We start from the raw sequence: 16,346 nt of genomic DNA, 5'->3' as shown, positions 1-16,346 counted from the left end.
AATGCTGTGGCTCTACATCCTTTCCATAGCACTTCTTTGTGACTAGCATCATATTCTAGTGTTAATCTGTTGTTATAAAGACAATACTATGGCTCTACATCCTTTCCATAGCACTTCTTTGTGACTAGCATCATATTCTAGTGTTAATCTATTGTTATAAAGACAATGCTATGGCTCTACATCCTTTCCATAGCACTTCTTTGTGACTAGCATCATATTCTAGTGTTAATCTACTGTTATAAAGACAATGCTATGACTCTACATCCTTTCCATAGCACTTCTTTGTGACTAGCATCATATTCTAGTGTTAATCTATTGTTATAAAGACAATGCTATGGCTCTACATCCTTTCCATAGCACTTCTTTGTGACTAGCATCATATTCTAGTGTTAATCTATTGTTATAAAGACAATGCCATGGTTCTACATCCTCTCCATAGCACTTCTTTGTGACTAGCATCATATTCTAGTGTTCATCTGTTGCTACTACTCAGAATTCAAGATGAAGAGAGGTAAATCTTAGGCTAAGTTAGAATAAAACGAGTACAGTCACGAAGAAGTGCTATGGAAAGTATATAGAGACCTATCATTGTCTTTTTGTATGAGGTTAAACAATAGAATATAATGCTAGTCAAGAAGAAGTGCTATGTAGTGGACGCAGAGCCATTGAAAATATAGGCAAAGGAATATTAATTTATTGAATGATCGTACGTTAATTTTAACTACAAATTATCTCGCGTATCCAAAATAACTAACTTTAAAAAGCGTATATTATCTGTTTAAAAATATATAGAATTGGTTATTATAGATTTTAATAAATAATTGTACGTTAATTTTGATTTGCATGTACGTAACCTATGTACGAGACGTCAGAGCAAGCATGGCGGTCGGCGTGGGTGAAGGTATTTGTTTTTTTGTGCTTGTGTTTCGCGGTTTTCATGGTGTTATGGCGTCATCCTGGCCTTGCTATACTTCCCCCATGACCTCCAATGCTCAGGGTAAGTCATGAATGTAGTTTAGTTACTTTAGGATCGTTAATTTCGAAATTTGGGGGGTTGATGTGGCTAGGTGACTCGCTACCCCCACGTGTTTGAAAAATTCTGTTCCTTACGAGGGGAATTTACACAACAATGGCTGGTTCAATTATCATACAGGCTACAGAGTTCGTATGGATCAAGAGAGCGGTGTTAGGGAACTATCTTAACCTACGAGGACGCGGAAGAAGAGGCGGCGTACCTTTTGCCATCCGGTGTCGTATGCACGGAGTGACTTATGCTGGAAGTTACCGTTCCGCTTAGTGTGTATGAATTACATTTGTCAGAGGCTTCTTGTTCGTCTTTTTAGTTAGTTGTTTTCCGGGGAGGGGCACTAACCCTCCGCCAACCCTTTTAGCCATGTGGAGAGGATGGAGGGTGAAAGACTGACGAGGAGAGTGTATGTGAGTGAGGTGGAGAGGGGAAGAGGGAGGCCAAGGATGAGATGGAGGGATGGGGTGGAGAGGTATATGAGAGAGGGGGGTGTGAGTTGGGAGCAGGGCAGTGAAATGGCGGGGGACAGGGTGACGTGGAGGCGATTTGTTTGTGGCCACCCCAAACGGGATTGAGGCGTCTGGCAATAGATAGATAGATAGACATGTCAGAGATAGGTAGATGTCTTATTGACCTGTAGGTAACAATAGGTCAATATTTAGGTACACTCATACCTCGATTTAAGGGACCGCCATTTAAGGGATATCGGATATAAGGGACTCCATATTCTCCCTGACAAGTGGACAAGACCATTCAAAAATTATACGTAATGTCTGGGGTATACACATTAATATGTTTCTTTATACATTACCCCTAAAATAATATTCATAATCATATAAATACATAAGACAAGTGAAACAGTCATCGCATTTCATAATAAGACTGTCTTTATATGTGGTAAAACAATGAACATTGTCAAGTAAGGGACATTGTCAAGTAAGGGACATTGTCAAGTAAGGGACATTGTCAAGTAAGGGATATTTTCAAGTAAGGGACATTGTCAAGTAAGGGACATTGTCAAGTAAGGGATATTTTCAAGTAAGGGACATTGTCAAGTAAGGGACATTGTCAAGTAAGGGATATTTTCAAGTAAGGGATATTTTCAAGTAAGGGACATTGTCAAGTAAGGGACATTGTCAAGTAAGGGATATTTTCAAGTAAGGGACATTGTCAAGTAAGGGACATTGTCAAGTAAGGGATATTTTCAAGTAAGGGATATTTTCAAGTAAGGGATATTTTCAAGTAAGGGCCATTTTCAAGTAAGGGACAAGTTGATTCCCCATTTAGTCCCTTAAATCTAGGTTTGAGTGTATATACAAATAAATTTATATTACAGGCGATTAGTGTAACCGGTGATTTCATGTAATTCCTAGTGAATTCTAGAAATGAGTTTAAATTAGGGTGGGTTAATTAAGGCTAGGTTAATTTAGGCTGCTGTTAGGTTAGGCTGGATTAATCTAGGTTAGGTTAGCATAGGTTTGGTTACAGTAATTTATATGAAAGTTGTGTTAATCGTTCATATAGATTAACCAAACCTTATCTATCTATCTATTGCCAGACGCCATAATCCCGTACGGGGTGGCCATTTGACTCTGAGTTATTTGTTTTACAGGGAGGGGCACTAACCCTCCACCAACCCACTTGTTGACACGTAGGCAGCACGTATGGGTTAGTTATATGGTTACCACCCAGCGTTGTAAATGGTTTCTTGGCTTACAGGAAACCATTTGGCTTGTCACTCAATGTAAAGCCACCTGTAAAGGAAAGAAAAGCAATAAGAAGTGACAGGAAAGATGGGAGAAATAGGAAGAGAGGAGGACAGGCACAGAAAAAGAATGATAAAGGCTAAGGAAGAAGTAGACAGCACTACATCAAGTGAGTGGATGATGGTGAGAAATAGGAAGAGAGGAGGACAGGCACAGAAAAAGAATGATAAAGGCTAAGGAAGAAGTAGACAACACTATATCAAGTGAGTGGATGATGGTGAGAAATAGGAAGAGAGGAGGACAGGCACAGAAAAAGAATGATAAAGGCTAAGGAAGAAGTAGGCAGCACTACATCAAGTGAGTGGATGATGGTCGCCACTACCTAAACCTTATCTAACCTAAATAATATGGCCTAACCTATCCTAAACTTAACCTAGATTATCCTAGCCTAGCCGAACTGCAGCCTTAATTAAACAAACGTCAATTAACCCATCCTAATTCAAACTCATTTCACTAATTCCCCGTAACATATATATACAGGTAGGTTGTGAAGTCAGTCATTTCGTGATTTAAGGTTAGTTAAGGGTTATTTAGGGCTGATCTAGGATAAGGTTAGGTTAGATTAGATTAGATTAGGTTAGATTAGGTTAAGTTAGGGGCTATAAGGTGCATTACACACAAAAAAAATCGCTTATAGGAAGGTGTTAGGGAACCTGCAAAAAAATAACAAGCCAATAGACAACATGTGTTTTCAAAATTATGCGAAATTCAAAATACCTTAATGTTTTACGTCGCATGAGAACGCAAGGAAGAGTTGACTAAGTGGTGGTTGTGATGTGAGTTCCATTCCAGTGATGTTTTGTGGATGTGTCATATAGATGCTGGCGGAGGTATATGCTCTCTGAGTGCTGTACTCTTGTTGCACTTGTATTTATTATTATTCTGTCTATCTATCTATTGCCAGACGCCTTAATCCCGTACTGGGTGGCCACAAGCAAATCACCTCCACGTCACCCTGTCCCCCGCCATTTCACTGCCCTGCTCCCAGCTCACACCCCCCTCTCATTATACCTCTCCACTCCATCCCTCCATCTCATCCTCGGCCTCCCTCTCTCTCTCCCCCTCCAACTCACTCATACTCTCCTCGTCAGTCTCTCCATCCTTTCCACATGGCCAAACCACCTCAGTGTATTATTGTATATATATTTATTAGGGTACTGTATTTGTATTACATTAATATTTAAGTATTGGATTTTTTCATTTATTGCATTTTTCGTACATTTATCAAGTAATGTATCGTATTTGTTGTATTTAATGGTGTATTAGCATTGCATATTTGAGGTATTGTATTGTATCTATTGGGTATTGTATTTTATCAATTGGGTATTGTATCTATTGGGTATTGTATTTTATCAATTGGGTATTGTATCTATTGGGTGTTGTATCATATCTACTGGGTGTTGTATTATATCTATTGGGTATTGTATTATATCTATTGGGTATTGTATGTATTGGGTGTTGTATTATATCTATTGGGTATTGTATTATCTCTCTCTCTCTCTCTCTCTCTCTCTCTCTCTCTCTCTCTCTCAGAGTGAATTATGCAGCGTTTTCTTTGTGTGTGTGTGTGTGTGTGTGTGTGTGTTTGTATATATATGTACGTATGTATGTAGGCTATGTATGTGTATGTATATTTATGTGTATGTATTTGTACGCATGTATGTGAATCAATGTATGTATGTGTAATGTATGTATACATGGATATATGTGTATGTATGTATATGTATGTGTATGTATGTATGTATATGTATGTGTGTATGTATGTGTATGACTGTGTGTGTAATGTATGTATGTATGTAGGTGTATGTATGCATGTATGTGTAATGTATGTATGTATGTATGTATGTATGTAAGTTCTCTGGTATTCACAATCTATAATTTTCTAGGATAAAAATAAATCATTCATTTCTTATCCATTTATTTTAACAATAATCGTAAATCTAATTCATCTTTAAAAATATTTCTAATTTAAGTGTTAGTAGGTAGTAATGGATTTATTGGTAATCTCTCTCTCTCTCTCTCTCTCTCAGCACCATGGCACACGTATCTTACTAGAGGGGTGCAATAATAATGATAATAATAATAATAATAGCAACAGTTATTTATTATTATTATTATTATTATTATTATTATTATTATTATTACTGTAAAAATAATTCGTCCATCAGTAACCAAGGAGACTCATTCCCGTTCAGTAGTAACCAAGGAGACTTCTGCCCCAAAACTTTCTCAGTGAATTTCATGCATAACACAGTCACTGGATCTGCTCATAGTCGTCATTGAAGGTTTTGGTGATAGGCATATTAACACCAGAGGGGCACTCAGTGGAGCACGTCTCCCCAACAAGGGCCACGTAATTACCGAACCACTCTTCCCAATGGGTCAGGTTTTCTCTCATCACTGATATGGGTTTTGCAAAGTGTTTTCCGGATCCAGGATCTGTAGTATGGTCCGGATCAGTGCCAAAAGTTAATCTATTGTTCCCCGGGGCTTAAGCTGTCTACCCACCAAACTGGATCCAAATTCCCCTTTTCGTCTTTGAGTTATCCTGCTGACAAACATACGAACACACAAACAGGGCGAAAACAGACATCTCTTAAAACTAACCCAGAGTCATTTGGACAGGTATTTTAAGAACTGTAGCTGAGACTCACTAGTAACCAAGGAGACTCATTCCTGAATAGCATACATGTATATTATGACAGTTGATCGTGTGCCCCCGTTCCTTCAGGTGAAAATAAAGACAGTATGGAAGCAAGAACTAAATCACTCTTAATTAGTAGATCAGAGCGGCGAAGAGAAAAGAAATCGCTAAGGAAGAGGTGTTAGGGAGCGTCCTTAAGTGAGAAGAATAAGAGACTAAATCAGAGTCTTAATTAGTAAATCAGAGTCTAATTTAGCCAAGGAAGGAGAAATTCAGAGTCTAATTTAGCCAAGGAAGAAGAAATTCAGAGTCTAATTTAGCTAAGGAAGGACTAATTCAGACTCTTAATTTAGCCAAGGAAGAAAGGGAGGACAGATTCAGAGTCTAATTGAGCCAGGCGGAACTCTGAATGGGCACCGTACCCTCGTTAGCCAGCCTGAACAATATCGATTTACGTATATCTCTTGTAAAGGTATAAAAATAAATCGCTAAGAAAGTGGTGTTAGGGAGCGTCCTTAAGTGAGAAGAATAGGAGACTAATTCAGAGCCTAGATTGTTAGATCAGAGTCTAATTGAGCCAACTATGGAAGGAAGAACTAATTCAGTCTTAATTAGATGATCAGAGTCTAATTGAGCCAGGTAGAACTCTGAATGGGCACAATCCCCTCATTAGCCAGCCTGGACATCATGAGTATATATATGTCTCTGGTGAAGGGATGAAAATAAATTGCTTAGGAAGAGGTGTTAAGGGACTAAAATCAGAGTCTAATTGAGCCAGGTGGAACTCTGAATGGGCTCAATACCCTCATTAGCCAGCCTGGACAGCAAGGTTTTATAAATGTCTCTGGTGAAGGGCAGTATCATCCCTTTACCCTGTACCTCTTGTAAAGGATAAAAAAAAAAATCACCAAAGAAGAGGTGTTAGGGATAAGAGACTGAATCAGAGTCTAATTGAGCCAGGTGGAACTCTGAATGGGCTCGATCCCCTCGTTAGCCAGCCTGGACAGCATGGGTTTATAAATGTCTCTGGTGAAGGGCAGTATCATGCCTTTGCCCTGGATCTCTCCTGATAGTACCATCTTAGCCGCAATCGCCGCTGGATAGCCCACCGTCTTGGCCATGGCGGAGTATCCACAGGGGTCGCCGTATTCCACGAGATTGATGCCACGTAACTCTTTCCTACCGTCAGGCCAGGTGATAATTACCTCGTGACGCAGAACGATCGTGTCGCGTTCCCCGTGTTCTGTGTGGAGATTGGAGATTGTTAGTCGTCTGTCTAGTTATGTCTCTCGATCTCTCTTCCTATTTCTCACCATCATCCACTCGCTTGATGTAGTGTTGCCTACTTCTTCCTTAGCCTTTATCATTCTTTTTCTGTGCCTGTCCTCCTCTCTTCCTATTTCTCCCATCTTTCCTGTCACTTCTTATTGCTTTTCTTTCCTCTACAGGAGGCTTTACATTGAGTGACAAGCCAAATGGTTTCCTGTAAGCCAAGAAACCATTTACAACGCTGGGTGGTAACCATATAACCAAACCATACGTGCTGCCTACGTGTCAACAAGTGGGTTGGTGGAGGGTTAGTGCCCCTCCCCGTAAAACAACTAACTCAAAGTCAAATGGCCACCCCTTACGGGATTATGGCGTCTGGCAATAGATAGATAGATCTCTTCATTTGTCTATCTATTTGCCTCTGTCTGCCTGTCTATCTATTTACCAGTCTGCCTGTCTGCCTCAGTGAATCTATCTGTCTAACTAATCGTGTCACATTTCTCATATTCTACGCAAAGGAGATTGGCGTTAGTGATGGGAGATTGCTATCTATCTATCTGTCTATCTACCAGTCTGTCTATCTGTCTGTCTATCTGTCTGTCTATCTATCTAATTCTGTTGCGCTCTCCATGTTCTGTGTGGAGATTGGAGGTAGTGATAGGAGATTGTTGAGAGACTAACGAGGAGAGTATAAAAAAGTTATAAATTCAATGCATGGGAGCTGACCTGGAGCTTTACCTTTATATTCAGCTTATTATATTTTCTTTGAGGTGGTTTGGCCATGTGGAGAGGATGGGGAGAGACTAACGAGGAGAGCGTATGTGAGAAGGAGGGGGGGGGCCAAGGACGAGCTAGAGGGATGGAGTGGAGAAGTGAGAGGGGGAGGCGATTTGTTTGTGAAGTGAGAGAGGGAGGCGATTTGTTTGTGGCCACCCCTTACAGGATTAAGGCGTTGGGCAATAGAGTATAATTTGTAAGTTCTGAAGGGGCTGTGTTGACTTTATACAGTATTGTCAAAAACTTCAACTACGATTGAGGATTCAGTAACATCTCAAGAAACGGATCAAGTTTGTAAGTAAAACATGATACTATATATCGAATATTATCATAAATCTCGCTGGCACAAGTATTTGAGACCCAGGGTGGTAGTGATGTGTAATGATATGTAATGTAATGATGTGGTAGTGTAATGATGTGGTAGTGTAATGATGTGTAGTAATGATGTTCTTGTCATTCGTCATGCGTTGTCGAAGGCGCTCTGCTGGGTTCTGACCTGTGAGTTTTTTTCTTGTTTGATCTATTGTGTTTGTAATTGTGTTTCCGTGTGTGTGTGTGTGTGTGTGTGTGTGTGTGTGTGTGTGTGTGTGTGTGTGTGTGGCAAATACATGGTATTTTATGGAAGATGAGTGACCTTTAATATGAAAGAAAACAAAGTTGGACGAGCTGAACTTGAAAAAGGAAGAAAAACTTTGCGTAGTTTTGTTAAAAATTCAAACAATTTTACGCGTGTTTGATCGAATATTTCTAAATGTGGTTCAAACTGACCATATATTAAATCACAGTAGTACTTAGAGTCACGTGGAGAGACAGGCTGACGAATGAGGATATAAAGGAGCGTTGTGGTGTGGATGTGGATGTGATAGGAAGCGTTATGAGGAACACACTGAGGTGGTTTGGCCATGTGGAGAGGATGGAGGGTGAAAGACTGACGAAGAGAGTGTATGTGAGTGAGGTGGAGGGGGGAAGAGGGAGGGGGAGGCCGAGGATGAGATGGAGGGATGGGGTGGAGAGGTATATGAGAGAGGGGGGTGTGAGTTGGGAGCAGGGCAGTGAAATGGCGGGGGACAGGGCGACTTGGAGGCGATTTGTTTGTGGCCACCCCAAACGGGATTGAGGCGTCTGGCAATAGATAGATAGATAGTACTTAGATTTTGATTCTTTATCGTTTCCAAGAGAAAAAAGGGGCAGGACTGTAATTTCTACCTGAATCCTACCGCTGGCGTGCAGGAACAGTCTTGGTAAGGGTGCAGGAAGATGCAAAATGGCCGAATTATTAAACTTAGCCACAGTTTGAGTTGAAAGTTCAGGTTGTCGCGAACTGAGGGCTTATTTTTAAACCCTCCCCTCGATCACCAAACATACATGCCTGACTGAGCATCGTTTCGGATTATTTTTGAGTTTGTAATATGGAGGTATATATACATTTTGTCTAGCTCGCCCAAAAAATCTATTGAAAACTACGGGCCTGATATCAGTTTATATTTCAATCTGTATATCTGTCTATCTATCTGTCTGTCTGTCTGTCATAAGCCTTACCTAAAGCCAGCATCTTCGACAGGTAGTGGGAAAGGGTGTCCAAAGGTGTGCCAGCCTTATACACCTGAAAGTAGAAAGCACTTTAATAATAATAATAATGATAATAATAATAATAATAATAATGATAATAATAATAATAATAATAATAATAATAATGATAATAATAATAATAATAATAATAATAATGATGATGATGGTGAGCTGCATCATCATCAGTACGATTATTACCTACGCTAAGGAGGTTCTTTCACCCCTGTTCGTTTGTGTGTGTGTGTGGGTTGGTTTGTGAGCAAGTTTACACAAAAACTACTGGACGGATTTCCACGAAACTTGGGAGAAGAATGCGCCTTGGCCCAGAATACACTCCATTAAATTTTGGTGCTGATCCGAGTAAAGGTGCGGATCCAGGATTTATTTTTTTTTTATTTTTTCACTTTCTTTAACATTACGAGATAGGCCGTTTATCGACATTGTCCAAAAATTTTCAGTGAATATTGCATGGATCTTGATGAAAAAAAATCAGGCCTATTTATTTATTTATTTATTTTTTATGCGAGGAAGAAGGAACCAAAGGCCATGAGCCTGCAGTAACAGTTCCCTCATTGTGTACAATTTGGCGCGCATAATGTGTTCAGTTTGGCGCGGATCCATCTAAAATTCCGGATCTAGCGGATTTAAAAATGATTTTGCAGGGGGTAGTGTTCTTCCAGGTGCCGTACAGTAATGAATAGAACTTGATTGAATTTTAAAGAACTGCATGTTGGGCCTTGGCGGAGGTATGCGCTCTGCTGAGTGCCATATTAGCTGTTAATAGAACCATCATTGTCATCATAATAATAGAACTAGTACAGTAGTAGTAGCAGTAGTAGTAGTAGCAGCATAAAGTACCCTAACACCTTCTCCTAGGCGATTTGTTTATTACACCTTACAGTAAGGTGTAATAAACGAAATAAATCATTTAGGAGAAGGTGTTAGGGAACTTTATGCAGAGTAGTAGTAGTAGTAGTAGTATTATAATCAATCAATTAATATCAATCATTTCCTGTGACACCCCACGGGATGCATAGGGCTTCCATGAATTCCCTCCACCAATATTTGTCTCTTGCCATCTCCTTCAGGTCCCACCAACACTCCTCTCCTGCTTCTTTTTTCATTGTCCTCAACCAGGTTTCCCTCGGCCTACCTCTGCCTCTTCTTCCTCTAGCAGTCCACTCTGGCACATCCTGTATTAAACTGCCTTCTTTTCTGTATATGTGCCCCAACCATTCCCTCGGCCTACCTCTGCCTCTTCTTCCTCTAGCAGTCCACTCTGGCACATCCTGTATTAAACTGCCTTCTTTTCTGTATACTGTATGTGCCCCAGCCATTCCCTCGGCCTACCTCTGCCTCTTCTTCCTCTAGCAGTCCACTCTGGCACATCCTGTATTAAACTGCCTTCTTTTCTGTATATGTGCCCCAGCCATTCCCTCGGCCTACCTCTGCCTCTTCTTCACTCTGGCACATCCTGTATTAAACTGCCTTCTTTTCTGTATATGTGCCCCAGCCATTGCCTCGGCCTACCTCTGCCTCTTCTTCACTCTGGCATATCCTGTATTAAACTGCCTTCTTTTCTGTATATGTGCCCCAGCCATTCCCTCGGCCTACCTCTGCCTCTTCTTCACCCTGGCACATCCTGTATTAAACTGCCTTCTTTTCTGTATATGTGCCCCAGCCACTTCCAGCGAGACAGTCTCACATATTCATTAACTGGTTCCACTCTCATAATATCCCTTACTCTTTCATTTGTAACTCTGTCTTGCCACTTTACCCCAAGAATCCTTCTCAGTATTTTATTCTCAAATCCCAATACTTTCTGGTCTGTTGCAATTGTACTTAATAATAATAATAATAATAATATAGTAGTAGTAGTAGTAGTAATAGCAGTAGTAATAGTAGTAGTAATAGTAGCAGAGTGGTAGTAGTAGTAGCAGTAGTAGTAGTAGTAGTAGTAATAGTAGTAGAGTGGTAGTAGCAGCAGTAGTAGTAGTAGTAGTGATGATAGTATTAATAATCCCTCCCTCCATCACTCTTTACCTGGTCCTCCTTTAACAAGCCCAGTGCCTCCACCGCCGCCAGTCTGTTCTCCGATTCCACTCTTTCCAGCACCAGGCCACGAAGGTTGTCCTGGAATATATTGCTGTCCAGTTGTCCCAGCAGGGTGCAGATGAGTTGTTTCTGCAATAGGGAACGTGGCATGAGTTTACACCGTTGAATTAGTGTAAGGTGTAATAAACAAATCGCCTAGGAGAAGGTGTTAGGGTACTTTATGCAGAGTATGGTGATATTGGAAGGATTAATGTTACACAGTAGGACAGTAAGGGTAATAAACAAAATAAATCACTTAGGAAAAGGTGTTAAGGTGCTTTATGCAGAGTATGGTGATATTGGAAGAATTTTGTAACACAGAAAAGGGCAGTAAGGTGTAGTAAACGAACTAAGTCACTTAGGAAAAGGTGTTAGGGAGCTTTATGCAGAGTATGGTGATAATGTAAGGATTTATGTAACACAGAAGAGGACAGTTAGGTGTAATAAACAAAATAAATCACTTAGGAGAAGGTGTTGGGGGTACAATCTAATACCCTTACCCAGGTTATATCCGGACCGCTACGGTGGAGGAGTGGATGGTCGTTCGGGTCAATTAAACCCAGCTTTAGTAATCCAGTGACCACATCTGAGAAGCCTCGATACCTCAGCGTGCCTCGGAGGACGGTGGAAGCCTCGGGGATGCCATAGAGGCCTCGATACATGGTGGAATCTCGGTTGGGGAAGCCCTCGAGTGCCAGGCCTGGGAGGAAGGTGAGCTCTTCCGCCGTTGTTAAAAGCTCACCTCCACTTGAGATCTGTACCACCTGGAATAGATAGATTGATAGATAGATAGGTAGGTAGGTAGACAGGTAGATAGGTAATTAGATAGATGATGAGTTCACCTCCACTTGGGATCTGTACCACCTGGAATAGATAGATTGATAGATAGATAGATAGGTAGGTAGGTAGACAGATAGATAGGTAATTAGATAGATGATGAGTTTACCTCCACTTGAAATCTGTATCACCTGAAATAGATAGATTGATAGATAGATAGACAGATTGATAGACGGAGACTGATGGATAGATAGACAGATAGACTGACATATATAGACAGACAGACAGATAGATAGATTGATAGATGCATGGATATCATAGAGGTAAATATAGGAAATTTTATGGCGTGATATCTTGAATGTAATGCACAGTTCTGGTATTACGATAGATTGCTGGGTGAATAGATAGATAAATTAGCTGGAATAGACGATAGATTGATAGAGTGGATAGATAGACAGGTATATAGATAGACAGGTAGATAGATATACTAGAGTTAGGTAGATAGGTAGGAAATATCACATAATATAATATAATAATAATAATAATATTAATCTATCTATCTATCTATTGCCAGACGCCATAATCCCGTAAGGGGTGGCCATTTGACTTTGAGTTATTTGTTTGACTGGGAGGGGCACTAACCCTCCACCAACCCACTTGTTGACACGTAGGGAGCACGTATGGTTTGGTTATATGGTTACCACCCAGCGTTGTAAATAGTTTCTTGGCTTACAGGTCCTTAGACTATATAAGTAGATTGAGTAGATAGACAGACAGAAGGCAGATAGCTAGATAGAGAGAGAGAGAGACAAAGCGATAGATAGATAAGTAGATACAGGTTAAATTGGTAGACAGAAAACCATTTGCATTGTGTAACCGCATCTTGAATGTATAGCACAGTTCTGGTATTTAGGTAGATAGACAGATAGATAGACAGACAGACCGATAGATAGACAGACAGACAGACAAGCAGACAGGTACATAGATAAATAGATAGATAGATAGGTAGGTAGGCAGATAGAAAGTTTTATGGCTTGTGAGACTGCATCTGGTACGGTCTTTAAGTTTAGACAGACAGATAGACAATTACACATCTAGATAGACAGTTAGATAGAGTAATAGACAGATAGATAGATAGATGGGTAGATAGACTGATAGATAGATAAGTAGACTAAGAGACAGATAGATAGATAAATAAATAGATAGGAAGTGTTACGGCTTGTGCAACCGCATCTTAAGTGTAGCATGCATTTCTGGTAGGGATAAATATACATATGTGGGCATATAGATAGACAGACAGACAGGTAGATAGATAGATAAGTAGACTAACAGACAGACAGATGGATAGATAGTTGGATAGGTAGATAGATAGATAGACTCACCTGACCATCCTTAAGGTATGAAGCACCAGAGTAGTTAAGTAGTGACAGAGAGATAGACAGACAGATAGATAAGTACACTAATAGACAGAGACAGATAGATAGATAGATAGGTAGATAGACTCACCTTACCATCCTTGAGGTATGTAGCGCCAGACAGAGTATTTAGAAGCACACCCCGTGGGCTCCAAGAAAATTTATATCTCAGTGGATTATCTGAGAATTCCGGTGAAGGAAGACCACCACAGTAGGAAATGAAGGATTCCACCTTACCCCCGCCATGCTGGACCTGAAGAACAGTGAAGAACAGGGTGAAGAACAGTGAAGAACAGAGTAGGAGTCAGTGGTGTGGATAATGTAATCGAACACAGTGGGAGTTGAAGGACTCTACCCTACCCCCGCCATGCTGGACCTGAAGAACAGTGAAGAACAAGGTGAAGAACGGTGAAGAACATAGTGACGATCAAAACAATAGTGCAAATAATAGGAGATGAAAGACTCCACCTTACCCCCGCCATGTTGGACCCGAAGAACAGTGAAGAACAAGGTGAAGAACAGTGAAGAACATAGTGAAGATCAAAACAATAGTGTAAATAATAGAAGGAGATGAAAGACTCCACCTTACCCCCGCCATGTTGGACCCGAAGAACAGTGAAGAACAGTGAAGAACAAAGTGAATAAGAGAGTAGGAGTCAGTGGAATGAATAACACTGTTAATGGAACACAGTAGATGAATCTCACATTACCCCCGCCATGTTGGACCTGAAGAACAGTAAAGAACAGGGTGAAGAACAGGGTGAAGAACAGTGATTTTAAAGTGGATTCCTGAAATTAATTCTTTAAATAATATTGAAGCCGTGTGTACCTTAACTGCTGTGTGTGTGCGTGTGTGTGTGTGTGTGTGTGTGTGTGTGCTTAATTTTATATATCTATATCTCTCTATCTATCTATGTAAACTGTAAAGCAAGTAGATTATTGAGACAGATAGATAGATAGACAAGTATTTAGATAGATAGACAGATAGATAGACTCGCCTCCTCAAAGCACTCCAGAGCAAGTAGATAGATTGATAGGTAAGTAGGCAGATAGATAGACAAATAGATAGACAGACAGATAGATAGATAGGTAGATACATGTATAGATAGATATGTAAGGTATACAGATAGATAAATAGGCAGATAGATAGATAGATACATGTATAGATAGATATGTAGATAGGTATACAGATAGATAAATAGACAGATAGATAGATAGATAGATACATGTATAGATAGATATGTAGGTAGGTATACAGATAGATAAATAGACAGATAGATAAACTCACCTCTTCAAAGCACTCCATTGCCAGAAGATGATCAATTCCCGGATCTAAGCCTACTTCATTAACTATCGTCACTTCTGCGTCCACGGCCGCCTCTTGCAAGCCCTTCATGGCATCAGTGCAGTAAGAGGCGGTCACCATGTTGGTCTGGGGGTAGATAGATAGATAGATAGATAGATGGTTAGGTAGATAGATAGGTAGAAGGCATAAGTAGATAGGTAGATAGATAAAGTTGTGTCACCATGTTGGTCTGGGGATAGATAGATAGATGGTTAGGTAGATAGATAGATGGTTAGGTAGATAGATAGATAGATAGATGGTTAGGTAGATAGATAGGTAGAAGGCATAAGTAGATAGGTACATGGTTAGGTAGATAGATAGATATAACGTTGTCACCATGTTGGTCTGGGGATAGATAGATAGATAGATAGATGGTTAGGTAGATAGATAAGTAGATAGATACATGATATAAGTAGATAGATAGGTACATGGTTAGGCAGGTAGATAGATGGATATAAAATTGATAGATGTGTTACCATGTTTGTCTGGAGGGTAGATAGATAGATTTTTTAGAGAGAGAGAGAAAGAGAATGAATGGAGGGAAGAAAAACACCGAATAGAGAAAAAGGTGAATGTTTATAAAGGCCTCATCCATTCATACAAATATTTAAAACAATTGGATTTAAATTGAACTGGATGAAATGTTTGAGGGAAGCAACTGCCAGGAAGAGAATTCCAGAGAGTAGTAGTTCTGGGGAGAAATGAATTTTGATAAGCAGAGGTTGTGCATTGTGGGGCAGACAGTGTGATTAGCAGAGGTTGTGCATTGTGGGGGAGACAGTGTGATAAGCAGAGGTTGTGCATTGCGGGGCAGACAGTGTGATAAGCAGAGGTTGTGCATTGCGGGGGAGACAGTGTGAGTTCAAGGGCGCTCCCAGCTGCCCGTGTATTTCGGGAGAAAATGTGAAGGCGAGGCACGATTGAAGCCAGTTGGTCAGAGCACTTACGGTAAAAATATCTATAAAATAATGCTAAAGAAGCAACATCTCTACGTACTGATAATGGAGGAAGGTCCTGCGTTATGGCAGGATTATTGATTAATCTAATGGCTTTATTTTGAATTTTGTCCAACTGCCTCAATGCAACCGCTTCACATCCACTCCACAGTGGTGAACAGTATTACACCGCTGCACATCCACTCGACAGTGGTGAACAGTATTACACCGCTGCACATCCACTCCACAGTGGCGAACAGTATTCGATCTGAGAACGCACATGACTTTTGTATATTGTGGCCATCTGCTCGTCAGTGAAGAACTCACGAACTCTGTACATAAGTCCCAGTTAATTAGAAGCATTTTTAGCAAGGATTTAATAACAGGTGTCCAGGTTAGGTTGGAGTTTAGAGTAACACTTGGGATATCAGTTGTAGTGGATATGGGAATACTGACAGCATTTATAATTGTGTGTGAGTCTGAGGGATTCTTTCTGTTGGGGAAATTAATGTATTTGTAGATAGATAGATACTTAGTTGTAGATAGATACATAGAGGTAGATTGATAGATACATGGTTAGGTAAATAGGTGGATAGATAGATGGATGACTAGGTTGATAATATATACATAGGTTGATTGATAGATAGACAGGTGATAGATAAATGGCCTAAGTTGGTAGACTGATAGATAAATGGATACTTAGACTGATAGATACATAGATAGGATGA

General features: G+C 40.2%; 1 protein-coding gene across 1 annotated transcript in view; it reads right to left on the bottom strand.

Moving 5' to 3' along the window:
• Positions 1-6,266: 6,266 nt before the first annotated feature.
• LKRSDH (lysine ketoglutarate reductase/saccharopine dehydrogenase) overlaps positions 6,267-16,346 on the bottom strand; it is a 25,531-nt gene continuing 15,451 nt past the window's right edge. The window contains exons 11-16 of the mRNA XM_080280313.1: positions 14,627-14,770; positions 13,430-13,591; positions 11,647-11,910; positions 11,096-11,236; positions 9,023-9,086; positions 6,267-6,680 (exon numbers count right to left, since the gene is read on the bottom strand). Coding sequence (XP_080136439.1) covers positions 6,385-6,680; positions 9,023-9,086; positions 11,096-11,236; positions 11,647-11,910; positions 13,430-13,591; positions 14,627-14,770 — 1,071 coding nt within the window. The 3' untranslated portion in view covers positions 6,267-6,384. The remainder of the gene's footprint in view (positions 6,681-9,022; positions 9,087-11,095; positions 11,237-11,646; positions 11,911-13,429; positions 13,592-14,626; positions 14,771-16,346) is intronic.

The sequence above is a fragment of the Coenobita brevimanus genome, chromosome 10, assembly GCF_032717465.1.
Source record: "Coenobita brevimanus isolate Jiangsu-jjx chromosome 10, ASM3271746v2, whole genome shotgun sequence".
Taxonomy (NCBI): domain Eukaryota; kingdom Metazoa; phylum Arthropoda; class Malacostraca; order Decapoda; family Coenobitidae; genus Coenobita; species Coenobita brevimanus.
Note: the sequence above shows the minus strand (reverse complement) of the source record. Positions and strands in the feature narration are given on the sequence as shown.